Genomic DNA, 25,639 nt, shown 5'->3' with positions numbered 1-25,639 from the left:
TTCCAACATTGCTTTTTTATTTCAGCCTATTTTTCTGCAACTATATCACAGAAACCATTCTACTGATGATGCCAAATAGTTTTTTGATGTCTTTTCTAGATCCAGTAATGGGTCATTTTCAGACCTGCGTTGCTCATCATAGTCTTCTAGATGCTATTCCTTTCTTTGTCCTGTATTTATATAAAGACATTTTTTTCCTTTGTTTACCTCCCGGCATGGTGAGATCTGTTCAAACTCAATGTTTGTCAACAAATCATATGTGACAGTTATCTGTGATGCTGCTCTCTTTCCATTAGTGTCATGACCAAACCCCCTTCTTAGAGCTACAGTTCAGAGCAGGTTGAGGTACACAGATCCCAGTCTAGGCTCTAGCAGCTTACCTGGTGCCCACCTTTGTCGGAGAAAGGTAGCACCTTCTTGCCCCAATCCCTTTCTTGTTCTCTCAATCTCTGAACATCTAAAAAACAGCAAAAGATAGAATCCCAGAATGCAGTACTACCAGATTTATTTTTTACCATCTCTCAGCTCTTCCTCTTCCTGTCTCCCCCAACCTACAGTGCCCTCAGAACATTCTGTATCCCCACCAGCCCCTGTTCTACCTCCTACCCATTTATCCTCTGGGAATTGCTGGTCAGTCTGTGCAAAGGACAATTGCTGGGGAGCAAACAATGGGAAAGGTGCTCTGACACTCACAGAGCAGTGCCCAGTATTCTGTCTTGTACAGATCCTGGGGCTTTGAGCAGACAATGAAGGGAGTCTGTTTTCCTGTTTTAGGCAATCTCTGTTTAACAAGGAGAAGCCTGGTTATACCGTGAGGTGAATCCAGCTCTATCTGCCATAGTCGGTGGAGAACCCTCCGGAGTCCTGGCATCAGTCTGTTTTTTCTCCTATCTTCTCTACTTGAATGAATAATACATCTATCTACCCAGTTACCTACCCTGGAAACTGCAGTGTTATCTTAGACTCCTCCCCTTCCCTCACTTCCTACATTTCAGTGTTAATACATTCTATAAGTTTTCCAAATATCTCTCAGAAGTACTCTTCTTGCTATGTCCCCCATTTTAGACACTTCTTACCCAGATTACTTCGATAAACTGAACTCTCAAGAGTCTCCCCCATCCCAAGCCTGCTTCACCCACATCCTCTTGCATCACCTATCAGCCAAAATCATTGAGGTCACCCTTGACTCTGCTCATGCCTCTCCTTTCACCACCTACAGCCGGTCTGTCAGAAAATCACTGTTGGCTCTGACTGCAAACATGCCCAGAATCCCACTGCACCTCCTACACTGCTACTACCCTGATCTGAGCCATTGACATCTTTTACTTGGGTAGCTATGATACCATTTAACTAGTTTGTCAGCGTCCACTTTTGCCCCTGAATAGTCTGTCATCAACTGAGCAGCCAGAGTGAAGTGATCAATTTAAAGTATAGGTATGTCACTTTTTTGCTTAAAACCCTGAGATGGCCCCTATTTCCCTCATTACAATGAGGCTCCTCCCCAACCCTGCCCTGTTAACTCTCAGACCTCATCTCCTACTGTCCCAACCCCACGGCATTCCTCTCGAACCTCACCCCTTCTTTGCTCTTTCCTCAGACACTTCAGGCCTTTGTACTGGCTGTTCCTCTCCCTGGGATGCTCTTCCCTCTAATATCCACTGAAGGCTTCCTCCCTCATCTCCTTCAAATGTCACCTTCTCAAAGAATCCTACCCTGATGACCCCATTTTAAATTGCAACCCCACACCAATCCTGATCCCCTTATTCTGCTCTACTTTATCTTTTCCCCATAGGATTTGCCCCTCTCTAACAAATTATATAATTTACTTATTCATTATATTTATGTTTTGCGGTCTATCTCCACCCGTTGGATACAAGCTGTATAAGAACAGGGATCCTTGTCTGTTTTGTTTGCTGATGTATCCCAAGTGCCTAAAACAGTGCCTGGACAGAACAGGCACTCAATAAATATTTGTTGAATGAATGAATGACTTAATTAATAACATTCTACTTAGCCTCCCTGACTATATTCTGACAGCACTCTAGACCAGCACTATCCAATAGAAACACCCTGTAAGACATAGATGCAAATCTAAATTTTCTAGTAGCTGCATCAAAAAAAGTAAAAATGAAGTGAATTTTATTTTAATTATATATTTTAGTAGTATATAATTTTATCACATATTTTAGTAACATTTTATTTAACCCAGTATATCCAAAATATTATCATTTTAACATGTAATCAATGTAAAAAATGTTAATAAAATATTTTCCCTTTTTTTCTACAAGGCTTCAAAAACTCATTTGTATGATTATACTTACAGCGCATCTCAATTGGAACAAGCCACGTTTTAAGTGCTTGCGGTCTGGAATGCTGCCAGAATACAGTAAGGGAGACTAAGTAGAATGCTACGTTTTAAGCCACATTTTAAGTGCTCATTAACCACACACGGCTGGTGGCTGCCAAGCTAGACAGCACATCTTCAGACCAACCTCTCTCCTGCTCTTAGCGTGATCTTTGTTCAAACCACAAGTCTGAGTATTCTCTTCAGTAGGCCTTAATGATCTAGACATTGCAGTTCAGATTCTCTGAACTTTTCTGGAACTTTTAAAATTGCATATAGCTCCATTCTCCTCTTCCTCTTTTCTACTACCCTGAAGTCCAGCACTACTATTTGAAGTTCCCCCCAAACTCCACAGCTTGTTCACATCTCTGTGTCTTTACATATGCCCCCACCTTGTCAACTTGTCACTATCAGGATCTAAAAATATTTGATAGCTCCCTGCCCAGAAGCCCTCTCTAAGCTCTGAGCAGTATACATTCCCTTCTCTATTTTCTCTATGTTCCTTGAATTATTCATCCTTTTTTAAAAAATTGAAGTATGGTTGATTAACAATGTCATGAATTAATCCTTGAATTATGTTTCTTCTCTTGCATATATCATGCCATACTGTTATCAGTTCTTCAAGGGCAGAAATCAGGATTCAGTTGCACATAGAATGTGTTCTATAAATGGGTAGATGGGTAGATGATAGATGGATAGGCAAATACACAAATGAACAGGTTCTAAAATCACCTACAAGTTCAGAGAGTGGGTAGAGAATGGGTCTTTTGCAATTCTGTCACCTGATGTGTATTCCAAACTTATTGATGGTTATATAATGATGATTCTTCTTGTAAAAATGGTATCTGGGGTGCCTAACTCTGATACAAACCCTTCATCTGGAATTACTCCTTTGGTAGAAAGGGACAGAAGTACAGCGCCATAAATCTTGGTATAAAGGGTAATGACTTGAATTATATTCTACGGTATCCTGCTACCCAATTATGACAGCTTTTGATGTACATAATCTGGAAGGAGTAGGCTAAATGGATCTCACAGCTCAGGCTCAGACAGACCCTGAATTTATTTAGCAATAATAGTAGCATTGGAAGTAGTAATAATGACAATAATTACCAATCGTATGGTAATCTAAAATTTAATGAACTTTAGACTTATAATTTCATGCTTTGATTCAGCTGGTCAGACTATAACTTTATTTTTCTGTAACTGAGTTTAACTTAGCTCTGGGTCCATCTTTTTTCCTTTAAGAGTAGAAATCTCTTAATTTTGCATTTCAGGTTGACTTGGTCACTTCACGTTAAAAAGTCAGTCTTTGGAGGGCAGTCAGTTCTCTCTCGTGACACAGTCAGAGCCCCTCACTGTGAGTGGGGTCTCCCTTCCTCTCTCACTGGCGACCTCGCTTCTGTGTCAAACTCCAGTGTGTTCACGAGGAAGAGGGTCTGTTGGCTGGAAGAAGGGTTCGTAGATGGTGGCCCATAGGCCACTACCAGTTCCCTGCAGATAGGATTTAATCCACAAATCTGTCTACCTGGAAACTTTTAAGTTCAGTTTATCTTGGGATTTAAAATAATCTCAGGCCACCTGAAGTTGACAGTTAATTTATGATGATGTATTTCTCAAGACCCTTTGGTTGCAAGTGAAAAAAAAAAACTAACTCAAATTCACCCTACAAGAAAAAAAAAAAAAGATGAAAAGATGGAAAATACAGAAGGGGAGGGAAGGAGAAGAGGAGAGAAAATTTTGAGATTGCATTAGATATTTATCAGGGCCCTTTCGATGGCAACTAACCAAAATCCAACTAATGTTGGTTTAGACAAGACAACAAAACAAAATTTTAAAAGGTGGATTGGGACTTCCCTCGCAGTCCAGTGGTTAGGACTTCACCTTCCAAGGCAGGGGGTGCAGGTTTGATCCCTGGTCAGGGAGCTAAGATCCCACATGCCTCACGGCCAAAAAACCAAAAGAAGCATGAAACAGAAGCAATATTGTAATAAATTCAATAAAGACTTTAAAGATGGTCCACATCAAAAAAAAACTTTTAAAAAATAAATAAAATTAAAAAATAAAAAACAAAAAAAGTGGATTGATTCATATAACTGAAAAGTGAGGGATAGAGTTTACTTTGGACAAGACTGGTGCTGCGTATTCACTAGATGTCCCTGTTCAAGCAGGCAACCCCCATGGCTCTGAAACCTCAGATTAGTATTCTGTCTGCTTTGCTTCTTTATCAGTATTTTCAGCCAGTTCCTGGGTTGGCTCTGATTGACCTCTTTGGTTCATTAGTTTGCCCAGAGTTGAACCAATCTCTGTAACTTGGATACTCTCATTGGCCAAGCCAGGATCCATGACAACCACCAAAGTCAGCTTCACCCAAAATACAAAGACTTGCGAAGGAAAGGTCTTCAAAGGAAAATCAAGCTATGTTACCAAAACAGGTTTTTTAAAATTATTATTATTAGGCAGGCAAACCTAACAGATATCTACTATAGATGGGAAACATCTATATCTAAGAGGAAAGCCTGCTTGAAGTCCAAATTCATATCAGAAAATGTTGGGTGACTATATGGATTCTGAGTCAAGAAGGAAGATATCTCTAGGCTTCCAATCCTCAGTGGAGTGTTTTTGGCTACTGATTATCCTGGATTCCTTCTCCTTCTTCTGGAGCTCTGGGGGGAGGTCCTGAGAAGCTTAGCCTCTCTCTGTAACATCATGTGCCTGGACCTCAAAGAAGAGAGGGTCCCTCACCACCATCCTGTCCTCACTGGACTCAGTCAGCATCCCCCCACCTGGCACATATGGTCAATATTCATGGGGTCGGCAAGACTGAGAGAAAGGATCTCATCAGTATTGGTGACACTTTCCCTCTTAATCCTCCTATCCAGGCGTGGGAGCGTCTAAATAAGAAGAGACCCAGAATATGGCTCAAATGCTTTGAATAAGGGAAAAAAGGAAGACAAAAAATTTAAGTAACCTATTTCAATTTCCTGTTCTACTACATAAGAGCCATAAAATGACCCTGAGTTGTGCTTTCTCTGTAGCTTTGTGGGGAGCAGCCTACTTCTGACTGGTGGGACCCTCATGTCACTCCACGTCACAGCTTAAGAGCTATAAAGCTCCCATCCACAGTGCCGGTAATGTGAGCCTGAGGTCATAAGCCAAATCTGCAATCCATAAAACAAACAACAATAACAACAACAACAACAACAACAAACCCACTTCAATTTTCTCAAATCTTCCAAGATTTAAAAAGGAACAAAAAGTTACTGGTGTGTTTGCTGACTGGAGTGATTATGTGGTTCAGTCATTTCGATTTACAATTGCATCTTTGTCCTTGTAGAAATAATTCTCTGCAGCTGAACAACGGGAGGTGGAAATGGATTAACCTTCCAAGGCGGGAACATAAGACGAGTTCTAAGGAGCAGAACTTCATTTGAGGTTAATGCAAAGTCTCTAGTTTCTATGGATACACAAAATTAAAGAGCGTTCTTTTTTTCTTCTGCCTTCATTTTCTTTTCTTTCGATCTGCCATGAAAAGGGATTATCAGCAGTGTCTAAGCCTCCGTTTTATTTTTGTATCATAAAGCACTGGGATCTGTTTGACGCATTCCACGAGCTCTGAAGTAATCTTTGGTTGTTGCGTGAAACAGACTTCAGGAAAATGAGGGACGAGAGGTCATGCTGCAATGTAAAGTGTACGGGCCATATTGCAAATACAATTGGCTTTTTTTACTTTCCAGAAATAGATGAGTCTTCCCTTGCACATGAAAAAACCATGACTTAGGCCAATGATTCTCAAACCTAGGCGGGCATCAGATTCACCCAGAGGGCCTGTTAAAACACAGATCTCAGGGCCCCATTGCCAGAGTTTCCGATCCAGTAGGTCCAGAGTGGGCCTGAGAATTTGCATTTCTAACAAGGACCCAGGTGTCGCTGATGTTTCTGGTGCCAGGACCACATTCTGAGAACCATCACAGTCTACTGAACACACAGAAAACCATTCATCCCCCCACCAGCTGATCAGGGAAATAGAAGGTTTCCTGAGAGCCGACATCCCCATCACTTCATTACTGCCTCCAAATGCACATGAATATGGAGGCTGGGCAGGGAACCCAGCTGGTCGGGACCATCGGAATCCTTGCTGTCCCATTTCAACCTGGTCATCTATTTCTTGAAAGGATTGTGGAAATAGATGAAGACGAACCAAATGAGAACACTCAGAGGCTCTTTGTTCAGAGCCTGCTCTAGCAAGGGCGTCAGCCACCATTGTTCGCACTTTGGCAGAGACACAAAGGCAGGCAGAGGAGCGGGAAAGCTTGATAGTGGGAAGAAGGGAATGTTCCTGGATGAAGGCTGTTGGCCCTTGGAAGCTGGAGGAGGGCTGACTGGAAACAGGGCACCCTGTGTAATTGGTTAGGAGTGTGTGTTTGAATTTCTCTCATTGGTCCTACGTTGGAAGCAGGGACAAAATTAAGAAAGTTGTCAGTTATTAATCAAGTCCTGGCCGTCTGGGGCTGATTGTTACAGAAGTTGTTGTCTGTCTTCCTGGACTGTTACTTAGACAGTAATCTGACTTCCTACAAGTATGACCTATAGGAGGCTGGCTTCCTGAGCTGGTTATTGTAGATAACGGGCTGGTTACTGTGAGTTCTGGTTCAGAGTTCTACTTGTATGGTCTGGTCACTGTCTGTTCATATAGTCCATCTTTCAGGATGCACAATGGACACTCACTTTTTTTTTTTTTTTTTTTTTTTGTTACGCGGGCCTCTCACTGTTGTGGCCTCTCCCGTTGCGGAGCACAGGCTCCGGACGCGCAGGCTCAGCGGCCATGGCTCACGGGCCCAGCCGCTCCGCAGCATGTGGGATCTTCCCGGACCGGGGCACGAACCCGTGTCCCCTGCATCGGCAGGCGGACTCTCAACCACTGCGCCACCAGGGAAGCACTGACACTCACTTTTTATAGTTTGCTAAATCCTTGGTGCATTCCACATTGGCCAATTTCAATTAAAGAATGCCTGGTTTTTATTAAGGGCCTACTATGTGCAAAGTGTTATGTTAGGCATGTGAGGTTTTGTAACCTATAGGCACCAATGTCAGTGAGAAGCAGCCTATGTCATTTGGGCATCAAGTAGAAAGAAAGGTCAGGACATGTGTTGCTTAGGATCTTCCACCACATTCACTGCAGACGGGAGAGGAAGAGGGAGGCCAGGGTTCCTTTTCTTTCCCAGGTCAGGGAGCTTGGTCCCAGCTGAGATCTCAGCTTTTCACCTTTGCATCAGGAGTCAGCATTCTTCTCTGCTCTGCAGGGTCAGACCCCCACAGTCATGTCTGAATAAACCTGCTGCTTATCTGCTGCAGGTGGATGATCTGAAAGCCAAGCTGGCTGCCCAGGAAGTGGAACTGAAACAGAAGAGTGCAGATGCAGACAAGCTGATTCAGGTGGTGGGCGCAGAGACAGACAAGGCGAGCAGAGAGAAAGCCATCGCAGACAAGGAGGCACAGAAGGTGGCCCTCCTCATGCTAGAGGTGAAGCAGAAGCAGGAGGACTGCGAGGAAGACCTGGCCAAGGCAGAGCCAGCGCTCACGGCGGCCCAGGCAGCCCTCAGCACCCTCACCAAGGTAGGAGCCACGTCTGCGTGCTTGCTTATCCCTCGGGGGAGGAGCAGACTCTCCTCTGACCCAAAGACAACCTGGTCCCCTCCTGTTCCAAAGAGACACAAAGGCAAAGTCGGGAGGGCTTGGCTGGGACCAGCTGTCACTGGTTTATTCATTAAGCAAATAAACATTTATTTAAGCTGACTGTATGTCAGGATCCACGAGCTACCAATGAAATCCAAGAGACGTGAGTGTGAGAATCAGTCAGGACAGGAGAGGACAGGAGATCTCCAGCCTCCTTGCTTCACTGATGAGAAAGCCAGGGCCCAGAGAACTGACTTGCCCAGAGTCACAAACCTCAATATTAGAGCCAGGCTTGAACTCACATCTTCAAAATCCAAGCCCAGAGATCTTCCAGCTATGCAGTCCATGGTCATTTTACCCATTATGTACTGTAGGACACATGAGCCTTTTAGGATCCTATGAAAATATTTAAGATATGAGACTAAAAAGATGTCTCCAAAATATGAGAAAAAAATTCTACAAAATCAAACTTGGCAAGTATTCAGGTGTCAACAACATGCAATTGTGTGTCAACTAAATTCAACTCATATACATGACCTTTTGGTGGAATAACCATGACTCTCAAGATGCATTCATAGGCAGTTTTATTCTGGTTCCCTTTAAATGTATTCTTTGTGTTGGGAGGAGCATGTGGTTACTACTTCTTCCTTTTATAGTTTTCACAATTAACCTTCTTTCGTATTTGGATGACCATGGCTGAAGGGGTAAGGGAGGAAGGTGGAAAAGGGGGCAGACAGACTCATGTCACCAGGAGCTGGCATCAGAGAGGGACTGAAAAGCTGACCATTTATCGGGATGGTCACATCAGCTCTTTGGAGACCCTCTGCCAGTCACAGGGATCTTTCCCTGCAGGTTGCTTTCTCCTCCTCCTCCTGAGGGTCTAGCTATTCACTTGCCCGTCACGTGGATGACTTGGTCAAGGTCTAAGACACCCTAAGCGCGGTGTGCCGTGCCAGCAGGTCACCTCTGCTCTGCGGGAGACACCTGAGCCTCCTTTCTCCAGACAGGCTCTGAGAGCATTGGCCACCCGTGCAGTAAATTACCCTAGTTCCACTGTCAGGGGACTAGCCTGGTATTCTCACCCTGTAGATTTCTGGGGCGTAAGTTAGATCCTAGTCCACTGTGTGACTCAAATTGTGCGGGAAGCGTTTAAGCTCTCTGAGTGGTCTCCTTAAAGCCCCCTTCTCTCCAGACTTGATGTGAAGTGCAAATGCCCCCCCATCCTCTCTTAGAGGCAGTGTGGGTGGGACTCAGCAGCAGTTCTCACTAAACATTCTCTCTTGATCTTCGATCTCCTGACTCCTTTATACCCTCAATGCAAGTGAAAGGTTTAAGAGTCAAAACACTGTGGTCTATTGAAACCTTCTTTTATTAGTTCTGTGTAGCCAACTCACACCTCACTTTGGAAGGAAGCATCTCTTGACTTAGGGCCTCAGAAAATCTGAGACTGAACTGGGGACATTGTAAAATCCTGTGACGTATACTTACGTATAAAATGTATTTAATGTGAGATTAAATACTAAATGCATCTTAGTATTTTTTTATGATGTGGGGTGAAAAGTCACTAAAAGGAAGGACCTAGAAAGGCCTTAAGTGGGCCTCTACCCTAGAGAACACACGATTCCTCCAGGAAAGTTTTGGGTATCGTCAGGTGGACGGGGAATTGGAGGTGTAGCCCAATTATGCTACCACTTCTCAACCTGAACCTTTTAATACAGCCGGGTCTGGGTCTCCCTGACCCCCCAGTAGCATCATTTCAACCGCCAGGCCTTTGATTAGACATCACTTCACTGCCGCAACCTAGGATTCCCTCTCCTTTCATCTCACTCTGTCTAAATACAACCCATATTTCAAAATCAAACTTACATTCGAGATCAGTCTCTCCCTTTTCTGATTTCCAGAGCACAAAAGAGAGACCACTTTATTTATTCACCCTCTTGTAAGTGCTCATTGATCATTTCTTGCCAAGAAGACTAATGTCTTTCATAAGATCTTTTGACACAGGGATTATATTTTCTGAGATGAGCTGAGTCCAAATCCTGGCTGAACTATTCACTGCATGTGGCTCTAGGAATGATGTTTTCTTCTCTGAGCGTCCGTTTCCTCACCTGTAAAATGGAGGTAATAGTAATATAGTCCCCATCAGGTTGTTATAAGGATTCAATGAGATAAGGTATGAAAAGTAGCTAACAGATGGCAGCCATTTAATAAACGTTTGTTGTGGTTGATGATGTTGTTATAACAGTGTTACCTCTTCTGTTTCCACAATGCTGGAAACAGCAAAAGCCCATAAATACTCTTGGTTAATTTGTTGGCTGATTAGTTAGTTGATCATTGTTGGTAGAAATAATCACATAGAGATGTAACTCATGGAACTAATGGGATAGAATTCTGAAAATAACACTGGATTTGAAGTCTAGATATCTCTGCCACAAAGGGAGTAAAACTCATTTTTAATGAGTGCCTACTATGTACCAGGCAACACGATAGGTGCTTTCTTCTAACTGGCTGTGGAGCCTGGCACTAGTCACTGAACTTCTTAATCCCTCACTTTCTTTTCTCTGTTACAAAGAAAGGGGCAAATAGGAATTAATGGGCTCTTTCTCTCACACTCCCATTCAATCTATTAGCAAGTTCTATCCATTCTACTTTCAGAATATTGTCTAGAATTCAAATGCTTTATATCATCTCTACTGCTGTCACCCTGGTCCAAGCCACCATCGTTTCTTCAGTGGACTATTGCAATGGCCTCTCACTTGGCCTCCCTGTTTACAGCCTTGCTCCAGTGCTGTCTTTGCCCATTGCAGCTGTCTGAGTGACCTTTTTAAGACAACAGTTTGGCCACATCATCCCTCTGTTCAGAATCATCCATTGGCTTCCCATCATATTCAAGATTAATTGACATAGGTGTATGGGTTTATATTCTGGGCTCTCTATTCTGTTCTGTTGATCCATATGTCTGTTTTTGTGCCAATACCATGCTTTTTTTATTACTATAGTTTGTTGATTACTATAGCTTTATAGTATTGTCTGAAGTCTGGGAGGGTTATGCCTCCTGCTTTGTTCTTTTTCTTTGGGAAAAGAATTGCTTGGGCAAATTCTGGGTCTTTTATGGTTCCGTATAATTTTAGGATCCATCATATTCAGAATAAAATCCAAAGTGGTCACCATGGCCTGCAAGGTCCTACATGATTTTGCCTGGTTCATCTCTTCTACTCTACAGTCTACACCCCAGTCACTTCTCTTCCAGTTGTCACTCCAGTCCACCCACACTGACCTTCTCACTGTATCTGAAACACTTCCAGCACAATATCAGCCCAGGGCCTTTGAACGAGAAATTGCTTCTGTGTGGAATGTCTTCTCCCAAGTATCTCCATGGCTACCTCCTCTTTCGGATATTTGCCTAAAAGTTTACCTTATAAGGAAACAAACAATGAAAGTATTTATTAATTTCAGAAGAAAATTAAAGGTATACAAATGAGAAAATATAACCCAAGGTAACCAAAGTTTATAATTGTAGTCATGTACATACTGAATTTGAACTAAAATTTTGATGTGACCATAATGGGGAGAGGACCTTAGGAGAGAAAAGAGGGCAATAAAAATAAATAGTCACACTCTACAATAGGAAGTCTTTCAAGAGCATCTAAAATGAAGTACATAGCAGCATCAGTGTATCCATTATCAATAAGGCATGAAATCTAAAAGGAGTGATGGAAGAATTTGTAAGCAGTGGCTTCTGGAGAGCTGGAGTTGGGGGGAGTGGGCATGTGTTTTGTTCTCAGCCTAGTAGCTCTGAACTGTGTGTGGACTCCATCAACAGAAATGAAAGTTTAAAATTTTCACTGGCTGGAGAGCACAGAAAAGGGCATAGCTAACCACCTGACCAGGTAGGGACTAGGGAAGAGAAACCCCATGACACAAGGGCCACAAGGATGAGTGTTTCACTAGATGGACCAGGAGGTAGAAAAGCCCATCTCAGAAAGGAACAATGTTTGTAAGACACAGGTGCATGAAAGGGTGTGGTGTGTCTGAGCTGAAGGTGCCCAGGCGACATGCAGATGAGTCTCTAAAGGTGGCTCGAGCATGATCAATAACAGCCCATGGCATCACTAAGAAGTTTAACTGTGGACCAGTGTTTACAATCTGCAGGATACAACTGATTCATGGGTCTCACACAGCATTTTTTAACTTGAGGTATAATTGACATATAACATTATACGAGTTTCAAGTGTACAACATATCGATTCGATACATACAAATGTATTGCAAAACGATCAGCACAGTAAGTCTGGTTAGCATCCATCACCACGCACGGTTACAATTTTTTCTTGTTTTTTGTTTTTAAGATTTACTCTCTTAGCAGCTTTCAAATACACAATACAGTGTTATTAACTGTACACACTGTACCTTACATCCCTAGGATTCTTTATTTTATAGCAGGAGGTTTGTACCTTTTGAACTGCCTTCACCCATTTCTCCCAGCTGCCCACACCCCCGCCCCGCCTGATGAAGCAGAATGGATCAGACTGTACTGCCTGTGACAGGGGAGATATTGCTTCATGTACCCAAGGACCCCTCAAGTAGCCTCAAATTTTTCTGTGTTCACAGCACTCTGGTATTTAAGGACCACATCCCTATTTTCTCATCATTTTCAAAGTTAACAATAAATCTTTAGTTAATACATAAATCAGAGCATGGTAGTAAGTCTCTGTACATTTTAAGTCTCTGCTTTGGCCGTTTTATTTCACTTTTATAGCTAAACTGAAATAAATCCAGTATAACATTTCCTGCCTTAGTTAAAGAATGGTTTTGCTTACAATTTTATGGCCTTTTTTTGTCTCCTTACAGAATTACTTGGAATTTTCTATTTATTTCCTATGGATTTTTTACAGTAAACTTATTTATTTATTTATTTATTTATTTATTTATTTTTTTGCGGTACGCGGGCTTCTCACTGTTGTGGCCTCTCCCATTGCGGAGCACAGGCTCCGGACGCGCAGGCCCAGTGGCCATGGCTCACGGGCCCAGCCGCTCCGCGGCATGTGGGATCTTCCCAGACCGGGGCACGAACCCGTGTCCCCTGCATCGGCAGGCAGACTCTCAACCACTGCGCCACCAGGGGAGCCCGTAAACTTATTTCTTATTATACAAATAACATATAATGGCATTTTTGGTGTTATGAATAATTCAAATAGTATAGAATATATAGGGTGAAATATAAAGTCACCCTTCTTTCCACTCCAGCCCCAGTCCTCTCCCAAAAGAAAACTCCTGGAAGAATTTGAGCTGTATCTAGTCCAGCAATTTTTCTATGTATTTATATTTGTACAGATGCACATATAAAATATGTCATATTTTAAATACAAATGGATAATGGAAACACTTTTCTTCGTGAAACAAGACTATTTCATCAGTACATACATTGAATCTTGTTGATTTAATGCTTTGTAGTATTCTAGGCTATAGTCATACTCTATTTCATTTAGCCATGTATCTACTGTTGAGTATTTAATTAGTTTCTCTCTTTTCTCCAATACAAATATCCTTGTGCATACATCTTTACTGCATATGTGCAAATATTTCTCTGAGCCAAATTAGAAGTACAATTGTACAGCATGGCAGGCTGAATCATGCCTCCTCCACCCCCAGAGATACTCACGTCCTAACCTCTGGAACCTGTGAAATTTACTTCATATGGTGACAGTGACTCTGTAGGTGTGATTAAGTCAAGGATCTTGCAGTGGGGAGATTACCCTGGGTTATCCAGGTGGGTCCTAAATGCCATCACAGGGGTCCATAGAAGAGGGAGACAAGAAGGTCGGAGGAAGAAGGTGGTGATGTGGTGACAAGAGCAGGGGGTGGACACAGCTGATATGCTGTGGGGCCTTGAGCCAAGCAATGCGGCCGACCTCTAGGAGTGGGAGCAGCAAGGAACAGTCTCCCCTCCAGCCTCTGGAAGGGACCAGCCCTTCCAGAATCTTCAGCTTAGGACCCCTCACCTCCAGAACTGTAAGATAATAAATTCATGTTGTTTTAAGTCACTACGTTTGTGGTAATTTGTTACAGAAGCAATAGGAAACTCATATAAACAATATTCCCTTTTTTTATATAAGTAATGCTAAATTTCTGTCCAAAATAGCTCTTCTCATTTATAGTTATAAACACTGCTTTCCCCACACCTTTGCCAATATTAGATATTTTCAGTTATCCTAATTTTTCTCAACAGGAGAGCAAAAAATTTTTCATTTAAAAAAATTGTAAATGGTTTGATTCTAATGAGACTGGGCTACTTTTCAAATATTTAGATTTCTTCCTTTGTCCATTATTTGTTCAGATTCTTTGTCCATTTTCTTATGAGATAATTTCCCTTTTCCTTATTGATTTACAGGGTTTTAAAAATAAATTTTTACTATATGTCTTGGTATATATGTTGTAAATATTTTCTCCCTATCATTTGACTTTTAACTTAATATTAACAAGTTATATAAAAAGTAGACTTTATAATCAAATGATTTTGAGAATTCTAGGGTTACAGAATTTAACAGAATTCTTTCCTACAGGACTTTTTAAGGCCTTGATTATGTGATAAACTTGATACTAAAAGTGATAGAGATAGCACAAGAAAATAAAACAGATTAATCAAATTTATGAATAGTGATATAAGACATCCATATGAAATGCTAGTAAATCAAATCCAGCAATTTATTCAAACAACAATATGCTACCAACTGATAAGTTTTCCTTATATAATACTACCCTGTAAACATACCCAATCATAGATCAAAGAAGAAAAGCTCTAAAGCTCTGTAGTCATTTTGAGAGATGTCAGAATGGTACTTAACACACTTCAACATCCATTCCTATTAAAACTCTTCGTAAAGTAGGAAAAAAAGGATATTTGGATATTTTGCTAACACAAAGCAATCAATCTCAGTCCAAGAGCAAAACATCCTAATGGTAGCACATTAGCGGAATTCCCATTAACATAGAAAAAGCACGATAATGACCCCCTTCGCTGCTATTATAAAACAGTTGTCCTAAAAGTTCTAGCCATGCAATAATAAATGAAAAATGGTAACATGTAAATGTTGTAAAGTACCAGACAAATGTGTTATTATTCATAGATGTCATAAAAATGTAATAAAACAAATAAAGGGGAAGACTTAAGGGCCCATTACAAAATTTAATAGCTTCCCTAATATCAGCAGTAGCCAGTTAGAAAATATAATATTTTCAAGATAACAGCCAAAACACATGGTACAAATAAACATAAATAAACTTATTGAAACTATGTGAAGAAAACTATACATCTTTGTTGAGTAATATAAAATATAAATAGGCAAATAGATGTACCAAGTTTGTGTAAGGGAAGGTTTAATATTATAAGGATGTCACTATTCCTCAAATAATTTACAAGTTAAATGTAAGTCTAATTTAATTCCAGTGTGATTTTTGGCTTATTTATTTCTAATGTCATTAAAAGTTCATATCATTTAAACAACTATTAAAAATTTAACAACCTAAATGCCCAACAATATGGGGTTGGCTAAATAAATTATGGACCATCTAAATGAGAGAAAATTGTGCATACTTTATTTAAAATCATGTTTTTCAAAAATAATTCATGACACGAAAAAGTTTAAGATACAGTTTTCAGTGAAAGCCAGGTTTGAAAAAATAATGTAAACAATGATTGATATATGTATATGTGTGTGTACATATATGTATATGTATATATAAATGAATGAGCCAGATATATACCACATTCATATATGTTCACGCATCTTTCTTTTCTGTGTCTCTCTGTTACTCTATCTGTTAAGTACATATAATGAAACACACCAGCACATAACTAATGTTTATCTCTAGGTAGTAAAATCAGGAGTGATTCTGGCTTTCATCTTCATCTTTGCTAAGTATTTCACAATAAATACTTATTCTTTTAATAAAAGGACAAAGTAGTGTTACCTTGTAAACCAGTGAACAGTAAGAAACAAACTGTAAAAGAACTAGAAAAATTATTATAAGGTAAGGTCAATTTTCATATGTGTATGAAAGACGCTTCTAAGCATAAAAACAAAGGATGATAGCATGATATCATCTGGAAAAGGATTATTCAATTGGGCTACATAAAAACTAAATTTCTATGTGTCACAGAATATCATAAACAGTTTTTTTAGTTAAAAAGAAAAGAGTTAGCATCCTCATATATATGTGAAGAGCTCTTATAAATCGGGCTGGAATCTGGCATTTGTGCCTGCCCCCGCCTGCACATTTACGCTCTGCCCTTCCCCAACGTGCAATGGCAGTTTCTCTAAGGCTTTCCCAGGTCTCCCTCCCTAGCCAAAGTGGCACCATCATTCCTCAAGAAACCACTATCCCATTAGCCCTGTTTTTTTTTTTTTTTCAGAGCACTTCTCACTATCCAATATATCAAAGGTTGGCCTCTTTTTCTGCCCACCTCTCCCACATGCATGAGCAAAAGGACTTTGCCTTTCTTATTTACCGCTGTATCCCCATTTGCCGAATGAATGACTGTGCAGACACATTTATTCACTCAGCAGAGACTCCCTGACTGCACTCCATGCCAGGCAGTGTTCTGGGTGCATGTGGTGCACCCATGAACGAACATACTGCCTCTATGAAGAGTCTATTCTAGCACAGGGGACGGGCGAGAGACAAGCAGCGTAACAAAAAAGTACTTTATACAATGCGTTAGAATGTGACAGATGCTGCAGAAAAAAGAAAACCGTAGAGCAGAGTCGGGGAGCTCTGGGGCCAGGGCAGCTGGGGAGGGGATTGAGGAGGTGGGAGGTTGCAGTATTAAAGAAGGTGATGGGTGTGGGCCTCCATGAGAGGGAGAAGTTTTTACATGGAAAGGAGCGAATTCATCAGGCAGGTACCTGGGAAGATCAGGCAAGGCCAAGGCATCAGCTAGAACAAGAGACCTAAGGCAGGGAGGGGAGTGTGCCTGATGCCGGCTCATTCAAAACCACATCTGCCTTCTTCTGAGGAATGTCTCCTGCATGCTGTGTTCCTATTAGTGCCACATCACCTGCCCCACGGTGACTGGTGACAGGAGCCCTACCTCACTGAACAAGATCATTTCCCAGGACCTTTTTATTTTGACTTGCGTTGGAGGAAAAGAATCTTCCTCCCTTCTAGTTGCAAAGCGATGGATGTGAGCCTGGAGCTGCGGCACCCCTTCCTCTCATTCGATCGCTCAACACACCTGTTGATGATGAGCACCTACTGTGTGCCAGTCTCTGTTCTAGGCACTGGGGCTGCAGTGGTTAATGAGAGAGATGAGGTCCCTGTTCGCATGAGGGAGAGGAATATAGTAATTCCAGAAGGAAACAGTGGTAACCTTTTCCGATTGCCCTCTGTTCTATGCAGATCACCAGGGTGCTCAGATAGGCAGTGACTAGGAAGAGGAGGTTGGCGGGGAGGGTCTTCCTACGTGGGGGGACTTCTGAACTGAGATCTGGATGGATGAGAAGGGGTCAGCCAGGCAAATGGCATAGGAAGGAGGGTTGCAGGCAGAGGTCCTGAGGTGCGAAGAGGGAAGTGGGAAGAGGTGAGTGTTCCCAGGGCTCAGTGAAAGCCTGGGGAAGTGACCCAGGTAGAGGTCAGAGAGGTTAGCCGAGTGCCTTGCAACATGAAGAAGCTGGTTTGTAAAAAAGAAACTCCTGTACGTGGAGAAGCAGAAACAAGAGAGTCCAGAGAATCCTCCTGACGCAGTTCAAAATGCAGTTCCACTGGTCCTCACATCCCATCCTCTCCAGATACATGAGCAAGAAAATATGCCTTTGTACTTCAGCTAGGTTTTCTGTCTGCGAAACCAGAGTTGTGATTAATGTATAGATATATATGAATATTCAAAAAAACTGGAAGGAATTATATTGAAATATTAACAATGATGTATCTGGGTTATAGAATTCAATTTCATCTTTATACATTTTTATATTTTCTTAGTTCAGTGTGTTGAACATGCTTAACAAACTGTTAATATTTTTAAATTGTGGGCTTTTCGTTTCTGATTGTATTTTCGTACTTTGTCCTCCTTCGCCCAGGGGAAACCACTAGGACAGGTATGCGAGCACATCTGCCACATCTGTGCTGTCCTTCCTTCCTGCCCCTGACAAGGCTGTCATGACCCAAAGTACAAACCGTTGCAAGAATCAATGGATCATCGTCCTAGGTGCTTCCATTAGGTGCTAGAAATAATCCCCTTCCTGTTTTGATTTCCAGGCCCAGGAGCACCCCAAGTTAATTTGGCACAAGGATCTAATCTTTGAAATTAAGATTTTCCCCCACTTACAAAATCAGCCCCGAAAGCAAGTGCCTTTGAGGTCATATGCTCCTCATGGACAATCACAACACACTTTAAATCGACTTTATATGCATTTCTGACAAAATTTCACTTACAGATTTACTGCTCCCGACTTAACAGATGGAAACACCGAGGCCTGGGAAGTTCAAGTGGCTTTCCAGGGTCAGCCCTTTTAGGCATCTCTTTCTAGAGCAAGTGAGACTTGGAGCACAGGACAAATCCACGTCTAGGCAGAGGCAGTGCCGGCACAGGGTGTGCCTGGCTTTCTGTCTGAATTCGTTCTGGGCAGAAAATGCCACTTGGCTATCAGGACAGCCAGGTGCAGTGAGCACACGCTCATGGAACAAGGCAGTTTAATTAAAGAAAAAAAAGTAGTTGAGTTACAGTGCTCTCTCTTCAATCCAAGATGGAAATTAATTTGTAATAACCTTGTCTTTTATTCATGGCATGCTGCATATTTCAGAGTATGTTGGCATCCTTATATTTTTCAGCTAAATGTGAAAAAATTGTGTGTTTCTGGTGGGCCACGAGTCAAAGCCCTGAGAGAACCTAGCTGAGTCTCTGCTAACCATTCGGAGAAGTCTGAAGCCGCTGGGGAGTCGCTCGGTTCCCTTCTGATGAGTCATGATCTTTAAAATTCCGAGGGCTGCCTCAGGCTTCAAAGCGGCCCTTTGAGATTGATCGCTCTGAGCCCGGCTCCATTAGTGGCCGAGGACAAAGAGAGGCATTCGTTTTCCTCTAATGACCTGCCTCTCTCTTCCAGACCAACCTGACGGAGCTGAAGTCTTTCGGTTCCCCACCACTGGCCGTCAGCAACGTCAGCGCGGCTGTGATGGCTCTCGTGGCCCCCGGGGGCAAGGTGCCCAAGGACCGCAGCTGGAAGGCCGCCAAGGTCACCATGGCCAAGGTGGACGCCTTCCTGGACTCCCTCATCCACTTTGACAAGGAGAACATTCACGAGAACTGCCTCAAGGCCGTCAAGCCGTATCTGCAAGACCCTGAGTTCAATCCCGAGTTCGTGGCCACCAAGTCCTACGCAGCCGCTGGCCTCTGCTCTTGGGTCATAAACATTGTGAAGTTCTACGAGGTGTTCTGTGACGTGGAACCCAAGCGCCAAGCACTGAGCAAGGCCACCTCGGACCTCGCTGCCGCCCAGGAGAAGCTGGCGGCTGTTAAAGCCAAGATCGCTGTAAGTGACCCCCACCTGAGGCAAACAGCCTCTCCTCCAGGTCCCAGCGCCTCAGCCCTGATTTTTAAAGAAAACCAAATTGTTACCCCACATCTCCTAATTTTTCAGTAGAGGCAACTTTTTTTTAAAGACATTTATTATTATTATTATTATTATTATTATTATTATTATTATTTTCAGTCACACCACGCAGCTTGTGGGATCTTAGTTCCCTGACCAGGGATTGAACCCACCCGGGCCCCCAGCAGTAGAAGCACAGAGTCCTAACCACTGGACCGCCAGGGAAGTCCCAGTAGAGGCAACTTTTATAATTTCTTCCTCAAACACTGTATAATCCAAACAAGACAGATCCACTGGACCATGGGTTTATGCCTTTGTCCTAAAAGGTTTTTTCCTTTTCATCTGAGGAAAGAAAAGATGACAGATGGATACATATAATAAATGAACAGTATTATCCATGGAACCAGCTGCTATCTTATTAGCCACAATGAATCTAACATTTTTGCACATCTGATAGTTAAGAAGAAAGGGTCAAAAATGGGAGATTATTTTTTTAAAGTTTATTTTATTGAAGTATAGTTGATTTACAATGTTGTGTTATTTTCTGCTCTACAGCAAAGTGATTCGGTTATACATATATATATACATTCTTTTTCATATTCTCTTCCATTATAGTTTATCTCAGGTTATTGAATATAGTTCCCTGTGCTCTACATTAGGACCGTGTTGTTTATCCATTCTATACATAATAGTTTGCATCTGGTAATCCCAACCTCCCAATCCATCCCTGCCCCACCCCCCTCCCCCTTCATTCCTGTCCCTAGCAAGGTTGTCGTGACCCAAAGTGCAAACCGTTGCAAGAATCAATGGATCATCGTCCTAGGTGCTTCCATTAGGTTCCAGAAATAATCCCCTTCCTGTTTTGATTTCCAGGCCCAAGAGCACCCGAAATTAATTTGGCACAAGGATCTAATCTTTGAAATTAAGATTTTCCCCCACTTAACAAAATCAGCCCCGAAAGCAAGTGCTTTTGAGGTCATATGCTCCTCATGGATGGTCACAACAAACTTTAAATCAACTTTATATCCATTTCTGGCAAAATTTCACTTACAGATTTACTGCTCCCAACTTACAGACGAAAACACTGAGGCCTGGGAAGTTCAAGTGGCTTTCCAGGCATAGGAAACAAGTCTGTTCTCTATGTCTGTGAATCTGCTTCTGTTTTGTAGATAATTTCAAAAAATAGGAGATTCTTTTTCCCCTTTGAAATGTAGGTTTTAGCCACCTTTCCCCACCTTGTGCACCATTCTCTTCCATTCTGGCCACTGTCCGCCCCCCTCACTCTCAGTGGTGTGGATGTGTGGGCCTGCAGGGCATGTGTGATGCTACCTGCAGTGCTTTATAGAAGCTTGTAAAAGCATGTAGCATATTGTGGTTGGTGGTTGGGGGGTGTCCCTTGGCCATAAATATAAAATTATTAGCCTCTTGTTGATATTTTGATTGTATGTCCCTCACCCAGGATTGTGGGATGGAGGTGATTCTGGATTCACACCTTGAACTTCATCTTTGCCACTAAAATTGGTATCACCAAAGTGAGAGGTAGAAATCAGAATCCTGCAGGATGACATAGCAGCTGAAAACCCATCAGCAGACCTTCCAATCCATGCTGTGCTATTCACCGATGGGTGACCTTTAGAAAGGGCTTTCCAGAGCCCAAATTTCAGCTTCCTGAAGTAAAATGGACACAGTAATAGTCCATTTTGGCTATTCATGATTTTGCCGTGAGGATGAAAGGAGAGAAGGCATGTACAGCACAAGCCCAGAGCCCAGCCCACAGGGACACAGGGAGCTGCCGCCACCCCCAGGGTTCTGATGACCACTGACCCCTGCTTTCCCTCCACCTCCTCCTCCTCCTGCATGTGCCATCACGTGCAAGCCCTGGTCGTCACTCACTACCATGATCAAGTTCAAGCCAAAACATCCCCTGGATCTTTCATTTCTACACGTGCATTCCAGGCAAATAAGATTCTTACTGCAAGTTTCTCATGATGATAAAAAGGGTTTTACAAATTGTGAAACGGGAGATTGCAGACATGCCGCATGCTTCAAGTTTCACGGGTTTATTGATCGATAGACTAAATTCTTTGGTTAAAGGCTCTAGTTCAAAGATCCCTGCAGCCAGACTCTCTATAAAGAAGAGATGCTTTGGCAAAGCAGCGAATCTCTCAGTACGTTTGCTTTATAAATCCAGACATTCATGGACCAGTTTACTGATAATCACGCTCACAATGGCCCACGTGAAAGAATACCAAGGGCAAAACACTAACAGCCCCTTGACTGCTTTTGGAGGGAAAATACCTTCTGATAATTTTCATATTCTTCAGTCTCTCCTGGAAAAGTGTTGCAAGAACTGCATTTTCAAAGATCTCTTTCTTACTCAAGTTATTTTAACTAAAGGAACATTTGGTGCAGAGGGAATGTTTTCAAAATGTTTATACCTTTTTAGTAGCCAACATGCACACGATGGGCCCATTCAACCTGTGGAAGCCATCAGAATATTTTTTAAATGCCTGGCTACCTTAGGAAGACACTTCTCTTCTGCCCAAATATTTTTTGAAAAAAACCCGTTCTCTCTTTTAACAACCTCCTCTCCATCCTTTGCTTATCTACATGCCTATCAACATCCCAGGAGTGCAGACACTCCCCGACCAATAACACCCTTCCTGAATACAGAAGCCCACTCAGGACAGGAAAGTGCCTCCCCCTGTGCCCCTGAGGCCATCGCCAGACTTCTCCAGTTACACCCCTGCCAAGTCCTTTTCTTAGGATCTTAGGATAATTCCAAGTAAAGACTTTTATATTCAAGATGCATAAAGCGAAAAAAAAAAACATCTTTCAAAACAGATTCTACAAGGTAACTTCAACTTGATTTTATACATATAATTAAAATACACACAAATATGAATAGTGGTGGTTATCTCCTGGTGGTAGATTTAGGATGGTTTTGTTTATCTGTGTTTTATTTTTTTCTATTAAGAACACATATGAACGTGACAATTTATAAAAATAATAGTAATAAAAACAAGGAAGACATCTTCATCAAGCGTTTACTCACACATAAGTAAAATATCAGAGAGCAGAGAAGAGCTTCAAATGAAAAACGACAGTCTCCCACCCTTTTCCTTCTTTTGTCTGTTTTTCCTGATTGTTGATGCCACTCAGAGCTTGCTACCTAGTGGCTTCAATGTGTTTTATTTGGCCTGCACAACGTGTTTGCCAAAGATGTAATTAATTGCCAGTATTTAAAACAAAAAATCTGATTTCTGGCTGGTCTTATAATAATCAGAAGAGTCCTGAATGTCACTAAGTGACCCTGGAGTTAAGCAGTGGCTTCTCACTTAAGCAGGGAGTTTTGCTGCATTTAGTCACAGTCACCAGCGACCCCTATTTTTTTTTAACATTAGACTCATCTGACTAGTTTACTTCATCTTCCTGGGCTGCTCATCTGAATTTTTGACCCTTGTCTGCGTGCTGTGCTGCATCCCTGTTCTTGATGTATCTTCTTCAGGCAGTTGACTTTCTGCTACCTGAGGCTTGAAGACATTCATCCCGTCTTCTCATCATTACAGCAACTATGTTTTTCTGACGTGACCTTTACTACTTGTTCAGTCATATGGAGGCCGCTTCCTTGGAGCTCTCGGTGTTCAAGATGAAATTATTACCCTTTCCTTCAGCTCATCCCCTTCCCTCCTCTCTCCAACTTCATTATCATTATTTATCGTTTCTTTTGCATTTGAATCACCAGCACTGAACATATCTACATTGTGTTCTGTAACCAGAATTAATTGTCCCATGCTCTCTCCACTGACCGATTCAAAAGATCAGTAAATTCTGTTTATATTCTATGAACCTGTCTATATTGTTCATAGAAGATCTCAGTGCTGTTATACTTACTTTCTTACATACCTTTCCCCCTGGACTTTCTTCTCTCACTCCCTCTTTCTCTCTCTCTCTTCAATTAGTTCTTTTGGCATAGCCTTATTTTTTAAAACCCTCCAGTCAATCCAATGTTTTACTGAGTCTGCTTTTGCCCCCAAGACTTTTCTCTCTTGTCCCCAACTCAAAGCTCCAAACAGTTTTGGAGAGTAATCACGTCCACTGCTCTCTTGGGTTCGTTCCAATGACTTCTGGACCCCATGGCTTCTTTCTTGATTTCTTCTCTCGTTTTGCTATGGCTTGTTCTTAATTAACTTTCTCAGAAATGTTACATAAGAGGTAAATTTTCTAATGTTCCAGTCTGGACGTATCTTTTTATTTTTAAACTGAATTGACTTTTTTGCTGTGTATTAAATTCTGATGCTAATTTTTCCCCTTAGAACACTGAATGCTTTATCTTTTTGTCTGGTGAGAAGTCTGATGAACAGTCTGGATACACTGTATTTCTGCCTTTCTCGAAGTCTTTCAATTTTTTCTTTATTTTTGGTGTCTGAAACTTTACATTGATGTGCTTAGCTGCCATTCTTTTTTTTTATTCATTGTGCTTGGCATGCAGAGACTTATTTTCTTCATTTCCACAAGGTGATTTTATATCTCCCTTCTGTTTCCTTTTTAATCTCATTTTCTGGAATGCATATTGGTTGGGTATTGGACCTTCTGATGGGTCATCTATTTTCTCTTATCTTTTTGTCACTTTATCCTTTCTTATTCTATCTAGATTTCCTCAAATTCATCTTTTAATTTATTGAATTTATTATTTTTTACATTAACAATAAAGATTATTTCCACAAGTTTTCTTTGTTGTTGTTGTTCTCTTTTCCTTTTATTAGCATCCTCTTGTTTTATGGATGAAACATCTTGAATCTCCCGGAGAAACTAATTATGAAGGGTTTTATGCTTTGTTGCTATTTTTTTGACTGAAGTTCTCTCTTTTTCCCAGGTCATTTTTTCCTTCTTGTTTACCTTTAATCTAGGCTTTAATCAAATGTCTTCTTGTCCTTTCACGTTTACAAGAGTAGTGATCGAAAGCTGAGTATAGCTCTGCAGACAAGGGCAGATCTGGCAGACTGGCAGAATTTGTTTTCTAGATCAGATGAGTTATGGTGGATGCATCCTGTTACTTGTTGTATTTATTTCTGCTCTACAGCAAAGTGATTCAGTTATATATATATATATATATATATGTATATACATACTTTTTAATATTCTTTTCCATTATGGTTTATTACAGGATTTTGAATATAGATCCCTATATACAATAGGACCTTGTTTATCCATTCTGTATGCATTAGTTTGCTGGATGCATCTTAAATGCCAGAACATGGTATCCTTTCTCTGCCACTGTTGACTCTCCTGCTGGTGACACAGGTGCCTGGTGGCATTGCATGGGGATGGAGATGTGGGGTGGAGGATCAGAAGGCTTCCAGTTGACTGTCTTATTTTCAACATCCCCCTGCAGCTCACCTGACATTTCCAAATCCCCAGTGTATGTGAGACTCTGCAGAGCTGCTCAGCTTCTGCTCTACGTTGCAGTGTCCTCTGCCCTTCTCCAGCCCTTTCCACTGCTCTGTCTGTGGTCTTCCATAGATCTATTGGAATCCCTCACCCTCCGGTGGCCCTCAATATTTGCTTGATGTTATGGGCTTATGACTTTTTAAACTGCTTTGTAACCATTTTAGAGAAGCCTCAGGAAGAAGAGGAGTAAATGAATGTGGCCAGCCTGCCATTGTTAATTGGATGGCTCACCTCCTAGTTCTTAAGCTGCTTGGCTATATAAACTTGGCCCTTCTTTTCTTTCTCTTGTGACTTGGTGATGACTGACAAAGCAGCCTGAAGCCCTGTTATTGCATAGACATGAGACATATCTGGAGGTGTCTGCCATGTGCCCAGGTGTCTTTGTGTATGCAGATATGCATCATGGGGGCAGCAAAGACTGTGCACTTGAATTCTGAATTCTTGATAAATTTAGAAAAAATTGAAACCATGTCTTTTTAAAAAATGTTCCTCTACTTCGGGATAATTGGAGAGAATCGATGAGGTCAAGTGAAGTTGTGTTGCATTCCTGGGACCTTAAAGCAAAGGGAGGGGACTATCCTGG

General features: G+C 41.7%; 1 protein-coding gene across 2 annotated transcripts in view; it reads left to right on the top strand.

Moving 5' to 3' along the window:
- The window catches only part of DNAH9 (dynein axonemal heavy chain 9), a 314,223-nt gene that overhangs the window by 208,201 nt on the left and 80,383 nt on the right, over positions 1-25,639 (top strand). For both annotated transcript variants that reach the window (XM_060082642.1, XM_060082641.1), the window contains exons 49-50: positions 7,700-7,960; positions 19,120-19,545. In XM_060082642.1, the coding sequence (XP_059938625.1) occupies positions 7,700-7,960; positions 19,120-19,545 (687 nt within the window). The remainder of the gene's footprint in view (positions 1-7,699; positions 7,961-19,119; positions 19,546-25,639) is intronic.

The sequence above is a fragment of the Mesoplodon densirostris genome, chromosome 18 (genome assembly GCF_025265405.1).
Source record: "Mesoplodon densirostris isolate mMesDen1 chromosome 18, mMesDen1 primary haplotype, whole genome shotgun sequence".
NCBI classification, from domain to species: Eukaryota; Metazoa; Chordata; class Mammalia; order Artiodactyla; family Ziphiidae; genus Mesoplodon; species Mesoplodon densirostris.
This window is presented reverse-complemented; position numbering and strand designations above follow the sequence as displayed.